Genomic DNA, 12,424 nt, shown 5'->3' with positions numbered 1-12,424 from the left:
AAGATGACCTTTTCTACCCCAGTTGGTACAGACCAACATGCTCCATTATGACAAAACCCACACTCATCGCATCTAGTGCTACTTCCAGAGGTAGTCCTTGTCGAGGGTGTTGATACCACAAACGTATGAATAAGTTCTCGCTTCTTCTCTGCTGTTTTCCTATCCTTCCTTTTAGACTCCTTACCAAACTTCCTTTTTCTACCCTCCACATCCGGAAGGCCAACCTTCTTAACCATCATTCCATGACGAACCTCTTGATGGATCAGACTAAAGGCTAGTCTCCTGGCACTGTCGAAGGTAGTCATTTTTGAGGCAGTGACTAAGCCATGGATAGGCCGAGGTAAACCTCAAATATACCTCTCTATCTTTTTCTCTTCCGGGATAACCATCATGGGACATAAGGTGACAAGGTCATTGAAACAACTTGTGTAAGTGCCAACATCAGCTTCCTGCATCGTAAGATTCCACAGCTCCTGCTCTAGCTTCTGCATCTTTTCGAGTCGACAGTTCTCTCCAATCATGAGTTGCTTCAACTCATTCCAAGGCATGGCGTTTTTTATGTTAACACCCATGGTCTTGGTATAACTGTTCTACCAACTTAAGGTTGCACCTACCATGGTGCACATGACGAACTTGAATTTACAGTCCTCCGACAGAAGCTTATCTCGAAAACCGACTCCATCTTTTCCATCCACCAAGTCAACCCAAATACGCCTTTGTTTTCATATATGGATTTTTGCTTACAATTTATAAAATCTTTATATGAAAAAACTCTAGTTGGACCTTGATTATCTCCTTGTGATCTCTCGCCTCTATTACCTTTTAATCCTAAATTCCTAAGGGTTTCTAAGCTTGCTATGGCATCAGCTGCACGTTGGGGCACTAGTGCCTCTATTATGGCTGAGCTCATAGGCTCGTGATTGGTTTCGTCTTGACCTGGTTTGAAAAGTTAGCTATATCAAGAAAACAAAGCAAACAAGAACACAATAAAATATTAAGATCACATAGTTTTGATTAACTTTTCACAAACTTTGTACATTAGATTTTCAAAAACAACAAAAGAATGTATAACGGTGTGGTTTGAGCAAGAGTAGTATCTATTTTACACAAAATAAATAACACTTTCCTATTATCGGCTACACTACTATTTCCTCCCTAATACCTAAAAAATGATAGTCCCTAGCTTCCCTAGGTTAGAACTATCTTCCATAATCCCAAACAAACTAACATACATGCCACTTTTTGCACTAACTGATGCTGAAGGCAACTGATCATCACCTCTATAGTGGCCACTCCTATTTCAGACACCAACAACCTTAACTCTGTCTCTCTCACTCGCTACTCGAGACTTTAAATCACGATCTGTTGATACTGTACGTGAGAATGAGTCTCCTACATATGATCATAAGCATGGAGGATCCTCATCTCATCGAAATCTCTATCCTACTCTAATCCTCTAACTCTACCAGCTAACATCTTGACCTCCCTCCTCAGTGACTCGTGATCCTGCTCCACCCAATGTATGTGATCCTCGTGTCGTGTAACACACGGGACTAACATTGACATCACACTGTTTGTGGGATCCTTTGGGATGGAATCTTGTCTCAGCGCCTCGGATGACTTGTAAATCTCATGAAAACCAATACTATCCTCCTGGATCCACTCGTCCACATGGAGTGTCCATTTGTGGGTAGGGCAGGGTTTCTTTTGAGGGTAGTGATAATTCTTCATATTAGGGCATGAATGTTGAGAGAGGATGAGGGAAGTGGAGCAACAGTCTCTGGGGATGACTCTTACTCAGTAAGGTCCTCCTCCTGAGTCTCCTCACGATCCTGGTGGGAAGACGAATCGGGATAGGACGAACTGTCTACAAGTACTCCACCGATCTCATCGCCATGCTTCTCATCCTCACTAGTTCTTCCTCATCTTCAAATGGCTCCTCGTCAGCTTATACCGAGGTAGTCTGTAGGGGCATCTTTGGATCGTAATCAATCTCAGTCTCGGGCGTGTGTGGCACCACCTGATCTCTCTCAAAATAAGGATGCGAAATCTAGTCCCATATGTCCTCCATATCGCTCCAATTCCAACATAAGACATCAAACATATAGATATTTATGAGAAATCATATATAATATGTATAATTTCCTATTTTATATAGCCTTTCCCAAATCGAGTGCGGATCCTCTGCTTTCAGTAATACGAGCCCATACTACCTTCCACATCTATTCGTACTTTCCTCAGGAATTGCTTCGACTCCACCAAGTCCCTTATCCACTACTACTGCTCCCAGCACTATCTCATCCTAGGCTTACCCTAGGGAAACCTCTGACTCAACTAAAACCAGTCCTCAGCTGCTGAAGGCCTCCTTGTGATGCCAATTAGCCATTACCCAGATACATTCACATGTGACGAGGCTCACATAATCCTTCGAGTAAAAGACTCGTCCCTACAACGGTTGGACTCAAACGAGAGCTGCGCAATAGGGCCAAATCCAGCACTCTGAGATTATTCAAACCTGATCACATGTGACGTGACGTATCCACCTAATGGCTAACTCCCATCACTCAGAATCCCACAATGCACAAAGCAAGCAACATTCAGACAAGGGGAAAATCTAACCACAACATACTCAAGCAATCATATCCACACAGCAAAAATCTAAACTAGCATGCAACACAAACTCATAACTCAAGCATAACCTAAACAGGCTATCCTACTACTGTCTAATCAGCACTATCATGCAGCTCAAAGCACATATAACAGGCACATAAGGCATCCTCCCTAGATCCTTAGTCCTAATCTAGCATGCTATTCTACTAAATGATAATCAATTCATAAACTTGTATGGGTAATTTGGGGTACTTACTTGAGCTCGGTTGATTGCATGCACCACGCCCTTTTTCTCTTTTCGAAGTTCTTTTCTTTCTGAATTCTTTTTGCTTTTCTAAAACTGTTTTCTTTCCCAAAACTCTCTTTTTACAAAACTATCTTTTCATTTTGAAAACTTTTTATCCGACCCCTTAGTTTGAGTTCAGGCACACCCGAGAGTATGCCCGAATCCCTCAAACCAAGGCTCTGATACCAACTTGTAACGTCCCAAAAATTCAAGACTAAAAATTTCTTTTAATAAAACATTACTTAAAGTAAAATCATCAATCCAGAACATAATCAGAGTATTAATTTCCAAAACACATGTTCATTATCAGAGTAAAACATTCCCAGGCTGTCTAGTCTATGGTGTGTGCCATGCGATAACCCCGAGCTCTTCCCTCCACTACCGGAAGTACGTGAAACCAAAACTGAATACCGTAAGCATGAAGCTTAGTGAGTTCCCCACCCTACCACATACCATGCATAACCACATTCTGCACATACTGGGCCACGCCCGCTAACCTGGGCCTCGCCCCTACCTCGGGCCACGCCCGCTACAATGGCCCCGCCGCTCCAGGCCCCTCCTGGCTTCGAGCCCCGCTCGGATACAGACCTGTTTCACTTAGGCCTCGCATGTCACCGGGCCTCACCCGCTAACATATAATAGCACATAAACATATCACAACACATAAGCTAAACACATACCAACGTCCTGTCCAAAGGACTCGCCTATCCTGGGCCTCGCCCTTGTCTTGCTACTGATGAGTCATGGAACCCAGTCCATGCTCCTACTGATAGTGAGATACGGGCCCAACCCACACTCACTATTTCCCTAACTTGGGCCTCGCCCCTGATCCGTTGCTAATGAGATGTGGAACACCATCCACACTCTGCTCTTGGTGAGGTACGGGACCTCGCCCACACTCACCTTCCTACCAAGCATATACAAGTATCACACAGACAACAAGTATAAACTATCACATGAACCATTCCTTGGGCACCCGCCCGCTATCATTGGACCTCGTCCTGAATATCATACTAGCATATTGTGCCTAGGGCTAATCCTAGGGTCTTCTACTCATAACTACATGGGTCGGCATTGTGGCCGTAGACCCATTCACACAAAAGGGAAACTCACCTCGAACTGCTGAACTTGCTGATAACCTTCTGGATGCTAACCGACAATTCCCTGAACCGTTGCTCCTCTAGCTCCCTGAGCTACCAATATCAATGCAACACTTAGTCTAACTGACTCCCGAAAGTCAACCAAGTCAACTCTGGTCAAAGTCAACCTCCCAGGTCAACCCTACTCGCCTAGTCTGCCTACTGACTCATCGAGTTCATAAGCTCAGAGTCCTTCCATTCGCGACTCGACTCGCTGAGTCAGTCCATGACTCGCCGAGTCTACCGATTTCCGAGTCCTGACCTGTCCAACTCACCGAGTCTCCACTCGACTCACTGATTCGAGTCTCAACTCGAAGGGTTTGGGGTTTCGCGACTTGAATCGCCGAGTCCAAGAACAGACTCGCCGAGTCCAAGACAACCTTCAACATACTCACCGATTTGTTCTTCCAACTCGCCGAGTTCCTGCCCAACTTCATCCGACTCAACGAGTTGCTCATCCCACTCGTCAATAAACGTAATATAATGGTAAAAAGGGGTATCGATCCTCGGGGAAATGGTTGTATTCAATCACCAATGCAATTCAATAGAACTAGTGAAATTAAACTAATTAACTACAATTAAACTAAAAGGGGGTTGTTTGATTACTTGAAAACTAAAATAATTGAATAACTAAAATCCTTGCAATTAAGCAAGTTGATGAGATGCTCAAAGATTGGGAATAATTGGTTAACTAAGGCAATTCAACACAATGAACATTTGTGTGTTTATCATTAGGATCTAATACAAAGCTTATCCTTCATCCCAAATTGGTTATAATAATCATGAACCATGATATGCCAAGATTCCTCATAGGTAGTATGGAGGTTGGGGAAGCCCACAACACACCTTCTTAATTAATATCAAGGGTCAATTGAAGCAATTAATCCCAAGAAATCAATTAGCCTTAAGAATGAAGGAATCCCTAATTCCTAAAGGATGTCAAATGCTTACACATCCATAAAGGAGATATGATTCATAAGCTAGAGATGATTTCTACCATCAAAAGACTTTGTTCTAGATAAATTCAATGATCCAATGCAAAATCAATGAAATAAATCAACCATTGCTCAATCAAATACTAAGCTCATGATCAAAGCATCAAATAAACATAAGAATTGCAAACTAGAATCATAAACATGGAATAAATTGATAATCAACATAAATCCTTAAAAACCCACAAATATTCATTGGTTTTCAGCCAAAGTCAACCAAATAAGAGTATTAGCCACTCATGGCAACAAAGTAACAAGAACAATAATCTAATTGCATAAAGAAACTACCTAAGATTTGGAAAAATGAAAGGAAATGATTTCTAGCTCCCAAAATTGCCTCTTGCAGGTCTCCAATGGTGGAAAAACGTGAATGAGCCTCTAGATCTGATCCCTAAGAGTTATGGTGAGCCAAATGACCAAAATGCCCAAACTGGGTAGTTGCGCGGGTACCCGCGCGACGAAAATTCCACCCGCGTAAATATTGTTGTAATGCTATTGGTCCTTCCTTCCACCACTCCACCCTTCCACTACCAAAGATTCCTTTGGTCCCCCCCCCTTGTCCAGGTAATTTGAATCCACCAATCATCATTTAGCCACCAAATGGATGCTCCAAGCCGAAAATTAGAAATTTATGATCCATCTTCACAAGCCCAAATAATCTAAGCCAATAACTTTCAAAGCCCAATTCTTCTTCTTTGATTCCGCCAAGCCCAATAATGCCTCGGGAGCCCACTAAGCCTGTCTCCAATCAACCCGCAACCGCAACAAGCACCGAAAAACCTACAAAATATCTCATGCAACATAACAAGCACCCGGTATGATCCATAATAAAGAAAATAAAGAATATACAATGCAATAATAATAAAAAGATCTAAAAATCTAAAATAAACTAATAAAAATAAGGAAATAAAATAAGCTATCACTCATCCCACTCGTCGAGTTCCTCCTAATCTTCATGCTACTCGCCGAGTCAACTCAAAGGACTCGCCGAGTCCATTCAGATCTTCATACATGCAGAGGACTTTTGAGTCATGCATGCACTCCAAACTGTAGATCTACCCTTCCCAAGCCTATTCCTCACGTAAAGTTGCAAACTTTATGTGTAGAGAAGGAGATCTAGGCTAAATACACCATAAACTAGGGTTTAAGGCAAAGAGGCTCCATAATCAACTCAAGGGCAGTTACTTTATGCTTCACAAGGCCAAAATATGCTTAGATCCGAAGTAGCAACTTCTGATCTAGCTTCTAACTCAAATGGATAACTAAACATGGCTAAAAAGCCCCAAAAGTCGCAACCATAATAGATCTAAAGGAAGGAAACAACTTAATACCTTCAATAACTCGGAAAGGTTCCCCAAACTTCAGATCTAAGGCCAATCCTTGAAGCTTCAATGATTCCCCTCTTTCTTCTTCCTTCAAATCACCCAAAAATGGCTTGGAAGCTTGGATGAGCAACAATGGGGCTTAGGGTTCGATGTTCTGGGTGAGAGAGGCAGTAAAGGAACCCTAGGGGAGAGAATGAGACGTTTAAATAGGCTCCAAGTCCCGGATTTAGGGTTTTCCTTGTTCACACCAAACTCGCCGAGTCTCCTTAGCCGACTCGCCGAGTCGGTCACTTACTCCTCGACCCGGATCCTGCTCGGACTCACCGAGTTCCTCCTTGGACTCGACGAGTCGTCCCTTAAACTTAGGGTTTCCTTTCCTTTCATGGCCTTCCTGACTTTGGGTGTTACAACCTCTCTCTTCAAAAGTAGTTTTTGCCAATTACTAGTTTTGAGGGCAATCCAAAAAAGGTTTTGTTTTTAATTCAAGTATATATCAATTTAGTTATTGGCTTAGACACCTAATCCAATATTGACTAATTTAGAATGCTTCATGGACCTTATGGACGAGGAAAATTGTGATCTTTTTCCTTCCCTTATAGCCATGCGACTTATGTTGGCCCTTTTTGGTGTATTAAAGTTTAGATCTTGGAAGTTTGAGACATTATTCTAGATAAAGTTGAAAACTCTATCCATCTAAACATCATGTTGATTTAGATATGAAGGTTTGAGACTTTGACTTAATGGATTAAGTTAAGAAAGATGATTTTTTGGGTCCCTTTGAGACATAAAGTCTACATCTTGATGGTTTAGATCTTCCTAATGGATAAAGTTAGAAAATTTATGTAGTAAGACATTGGAAAGGATCATATTTGAGCTTTGGAGCTCCTGAAATCAGAAGAAAATAGATTAAGATCGTTTGAGCGGTTAAAACCAGTCCCCATGGCATGGCCTTAGGCTGCCACGGCGTGGGGTCTAGGGAACCCCTTAATATAAATTATTATTTTATAATTGGTAATAGTTACATAATTATTTTTGCAACATGTCAAAAGTTAGGGAAATAGACTTTTTAAGGTAATTAACTTTCCAGTTTGTTCACATGTGTCTAACTATCTTTTTTTGTACACATCTAGGTAACGAATTTTTTGAAAGTATTCACATATGACCATTATGACCGGCTGTAGCAGATTACATCCGGTCATAATGGTCATATGTGAACATTTCCAAAAAGTTTGTTACCTAAATGTGTACAAAAAAAAGATAGTTACCCAAATGTGAACAAACCGACAAGGTAAGAATAAATTACATGAATGGTCCCTGTGGTTTGGGTGCGTTTGGTCTCTAACTTATTTTTTAACTTGGATGATCCCTACTGTTTATTTTTGTTGTGCGTTTGGTTTTGTCTTACCTTAAAAGACTATTGTACCATTTTTAGTTTATTTTTTAATTTATTTTCTTATGTATGTATTTATTTTTTATATATTTAAAAAAAAAATCAATAGACCCCACATCTCTATATCTCCTAAATATGGAAATGAAATAGAAATTAAGGAGGATGAAAGATGGGATGGTGACTGGTGAGACCGAACTTAAATTTCTGAAATGTGGTTTTTGATTTAGGGTGAGGAGATACAAATATGTGGGGTCTATTAATTTTTTTAAATATATAAAAAATAAATACATAAATAAGAAAATAAATTAAAAATAGCACAATAGTTTTTTGTAGTAAGATAGAGACCAAACGCACGTCAAAAATAAATAATAAGGATCATCCAAGTTATAAAATAAGTTAGAAACCAAACGTACAAAATACCCAAACCACATGGACAATTCGTGTAAATTACTCTTACCTTTTCGGTTTGTTCACATTTAGATAACTATTTTTTTTTACACATTTAGGTAACGAATTTTTTTGAAAGAATTCACATATGACCATTATGGCCGGTCATAATGGTCATATGTGAACACTTCCAAAAAGTTTGTTATCTAAATGTGTAAAAAAAAATTGTTATCAAAATATAAACAAATCGAAAAATTAATTATCTTAATAAGTTGTTTCCCCAAAAATTAAAAGTAAATAATTTAAATTTGCTTTTTTTTCCCTAACATTCCCCTGGTTATATATAAATTTTTGAATATTCAAAGTCAACAACAGTACAATTAAATTGAAAAAGCAAAAAACTAATGATAACATAGTTGTGAATGTAATCTTTTAGACCCCTAATCACGTGAAATTATTTAAAATATGCCTTAATTTACTGAAAAGAAAACACCTCTCACAGGTTTATAATCCTACCCTTTGTCCGTTTATTCTTGTTTCCATGCATGAATCCAATTTTTATTTTTTATTTTATTTTGCAGAAAATAAACCGATGCTAACTGATCTTCGTAAACCAGTCGTTATATATATACGTTTTAAAATTCACTGCTAGTAGAATAAATGTATCTTAGCCAGTTAAGGAAAAAATATATTTTGACAGAGACCCAAATAACTAAAGGTGGTAAAAAAAGTAAGCTTGACCAACTATCCAACCCTCTTTTTTTTTTCTGGCTTCCCAATAAATTTTATGAATAATAGGGCTGGTCATTTGATTTTATAGGCCATGTGCCTAAATCAAAAATAGTCTTTCAATATAAATTTTTATATAAACAAAAGATATTATATATTAATATATAATTATTATAAAATTAATCAAACTAAAAACTATCTTGATCCTTTACTGATGTGTCCCTAATTCATTATTAATATTAATGTATGTAAAAAGAAAGGACCCCAAAAACGACATGAACTATATACAGTCGCATACCCCAAATTACATACCAAAAGCAATGAGTAGTTATTGCATTTATGGAATAAAATTATGGGCTTGTAACATTATAAATACTCGATTTTAATCTTAAAATCTTTATTATGTTTAAGATCCTAAGGATGAAAAACAATCTCTCCGTTTAAAAACAAGAAGTATGTAGATATCTTGATATATAATAAAAGTGTCTTCAATCATTCAATTAGTTGTAATCACTCACTAACTTGTATGGACATTTTGTTCGCTAAGTATCCATACTTCTATATTTATTCACATTTGAAGCATGCATGTAAATGTGCTAAAAAAGTGTAGGGGAAATATTAATATGTAGCACTTATTGTAAAATTTTAAAAACTACTTATTAATTTGATCCGTTGGATATATAATGTATCCAAAATTGATAAAATTTTATGTAATTGGAATGAAATTACTATATATACGAAAAAAAATGATTTCAAAAAATGGGATTTTTGTCGTATGTTTATTGTATCCATGTAGTTTTCGATCTTGTTCTATAGGTATTTTACATTATGTAACTAAAAATGACCCAATTTAGTAAATTGATCAAAAATTGTTACATCTACGAAAAAACCATATCCAAAAAAAGTAAATTTCTTGTTGTGCTTCAATTGATATATTGTTCTATCTTTGACTCTAGTTATGTGGGTATTTAAATTTGATCCACAAGGGATATCTGGTATTGACATTGTGCACGTCAACTCAAGTGGTTGAAAGTTAAAGTTTTTTTTTGGGACAATTATGTAGTTTAGGAGTATATTAAAGAAACATAATTAAAATCAACATATATATTATCTCAGATAAATTGGAATCTATACCTCTCTGAAAACTCCTGATAAAAAAGTGATGTTATAGTTTTTATGGATGTATATTTTGAATCTTGTTGTGCGTATACAAATTTACCTTAGAGAATTTTCAAGAATGGTCGTATACATGTTTACAACTAGTAACGAGTGGCCACAGGCTCTCTCTCTCTCTCTCTCTCTCTCTCTCTCTCTCTCTCTCTCTCTCTCTCTCTCTCTCTCTCTCTCTCTCTCTCTCTCTCTCTCTCTCTCTCTCTCTCTCTCTCTCTCTCTCTCTCTCTCTCTCTCTCTCTCTCTCTCTCTCTCTCTCAATTATTAAGTCTTTAGACAACAAAACATGACCCATGTCTTTTGTTTTCTAGCATTTGGAAGGAGTATCTATCTCCATCTTTCTGTTTGTTTTTCATCTTCTTCTTCCACACTTCACATACCAAAGCCAAAAACAACAAAAACACCGCATAATTCTTTCTTCTTTTGTATCTAGTTTCCTAAACATTTTTAGCAGTAGATCCATCACAAGAATGAGTTGATGGCATCCGGAGTTCATGTTATGGAGAAACCGATTCAACTTCAACAACAACATCATCACCAACAACAGCAACAGCAACAACAACATCAACTGCAACAACAACAACAACAACATCAACCACATGAAGCGTTGAAGTGCCCACGATGTGATTCATCGAACACAAAGTTTTGCTACTACAACAACTACAGTTTGTCGCAGCCAAGACATTTCTGTAAAGCTTGTAAGAGGTACTGGACCAGGGGTGGTACCTTGAGGAATGTCCCTGTGGGTGGTGGTTGCAGGAAGAACAAAAGAGTCAAGAGACCAATCACGACTACTGTTCATGCTGCAGCTAACACGAACACGAACCCTAATCATAATCATAATCCTAACCCTAGACCTAACCCTAATCTTGATCATAATCATCTCCAATCTTCCACCACCTCAAATAGTAACAGCAATCATCATCTCAACCCATTGTTTTATGGGTTATTACCTCAAAACCCCAATTACCCAAGATCTGATGCTAGGGTTTCTAGCGTAAACGAAAACCTTGTTTCTGGTTATGATCTTCCTCATCAACCTCATATGAATGTACAAGGATTAGGGTTTTCGTCTATGGGACAAGGAGGTTCACTTGTGGCTAACCATGGTCATAATTCAAATTTAACTTTTTCAAACTACAACTCCTCCATGTATGGTGGTGGTTCGACTACTAGCTCCACTAGTGCTCCTACAATGGCTTCTCTCTTAGCTTCAAGCCTTAACCACCAGCAACAAAGATTCATGGGGTTTGCAAATTATGATGGTGGTTCGATGGTTAAAGATCTGAAAATGGAAGAAGCAAGAAACAGGATGGAATGGAATAACAACAATTTTCATGTACATAATAAGCATGATCAAATCGAAGCGGCTGTTTCTTCTGATCCGAATTCTCTTCTATGGGATACCGATGGTGGAGGTTGGCAGCTTGATCCTTCAACCAACATTGGTTCATCGGTTCCTTCCTTGATCTAATTCGAAATCCCCATCATTTTTTTCCAGTTAGTTTCTGAATGATCTTTTTTCACATGATCACCTTCTTTTTTTCACTAAACTTTGGTCTGTTTTAGTTAGTTTAGGCAAAATTCATGTCAAAGCATCGATGGGAGGGGATTGGATCGGAGTGATCATGTCAGCTAGCAAAGTAAATTTCAGCCTTTTAGATTTTACACCAAAAGGTTGGAAATTAAATAAAAGATCAGTTTTGCGCTGAGAGGAACCTCGGATCCTCTTCATCTCATCGACCCAAGTTTGATCATCAACAATTTATGCAAGAATCTGCAATACCAAGAATTTGGGTTCAATACTCCTGGTGTGTTCTTCTATCTTTTCTTGTGTATATAATTAAGTAATATGCTCTATATAAATTAGGGTTTGTGGTGGGTTTTTCAAGGAGTGGATATTTTTGTTTTTTCTTTATGGATTAAAAGGGAAAGAACGAGGGTATATTGGTATAGAAGAGAGGGGGATATGTTTAACGTTCAATCTTTCAGTGTAATGTGTTTGAATTTGATCTTGTTCATCGTATTATAATTAATATCTAAATTTTAAACTCCCTATTTATGGTTTTTGATAAAATGATTGTATAATTCTTTCAAATCAATTGCATTGCGTTGGGTTGATAACACGTCATATATAATACACGTACATCAATCAAATCAACAAATTACAATCAGATTTCTTACCCATTTTTCGTAATTAAAGATATAATTAAAAATAGTTATATATTGTTGACATATCGAATGTTTTTATATGAGTTAACCAGGAATCTTGAAATCTGTGGACATGTCTATATAAGATGAACTTTATTAGATTCTTTTAACTGTCTCTTGGAATGCGGAGCACAAAGCACAAACATTTTGCATTTTATGTAACTTGAGTCACGTACCTTGGTGTT

General features: G+C 38.0%; 1 protein-coding gene across 1 annotated transcript; it reads left to right on the top strand.

Moving 5' to 3' along the window:
* The first annotated feature begins 10,304 nt into the window (after positions 1 to 10,304).
* On the top strand, positions 10,305 to 12,105 carry LOC145062179 (dof zinc finger protein DOF1.4-like). Its single transcript, XM_079009810.1, has 2 exons — positions 10,305 to 11,528; positions 11,598 to 12,105. The coding sequence occupies exon 1, from the start codon at positions 10,507 to 10,509 to the stop codon at positions 11,500 to 11,502; it is 996 nt and encodes a 331-aa protein (XP_078865936.1). The 5' UTR covers positions 10,305 to 10,506; the 3' UTR covers positions 11,503 to 11,528; positions 11,598 to 12,105.
* The last annotated feature ends 319 nt before the right edge of the window (positions 12,106 to 12,424 follow it).

The sequence above is a fragment of the Lactuca serriola genome, chromosome 7 (genome assembly GCF_051521515.1).
Source record: "Lactuca serriola cultivar US96UC23 chromosome 7, Lser_US96UC23_V15, whole genome shotgun sequence".
Lineage (NCBI taxonomy): Eukaryota > Viridiplantae > Streptophyta > Magnoliopsida > Asterales > Asteraceae > Lactuca > Lactuca serriola.
Note: the sequence above shows the minus strand (reverse complement) of the source record. Positions and strands in the feature narration are given on the sequence as shown.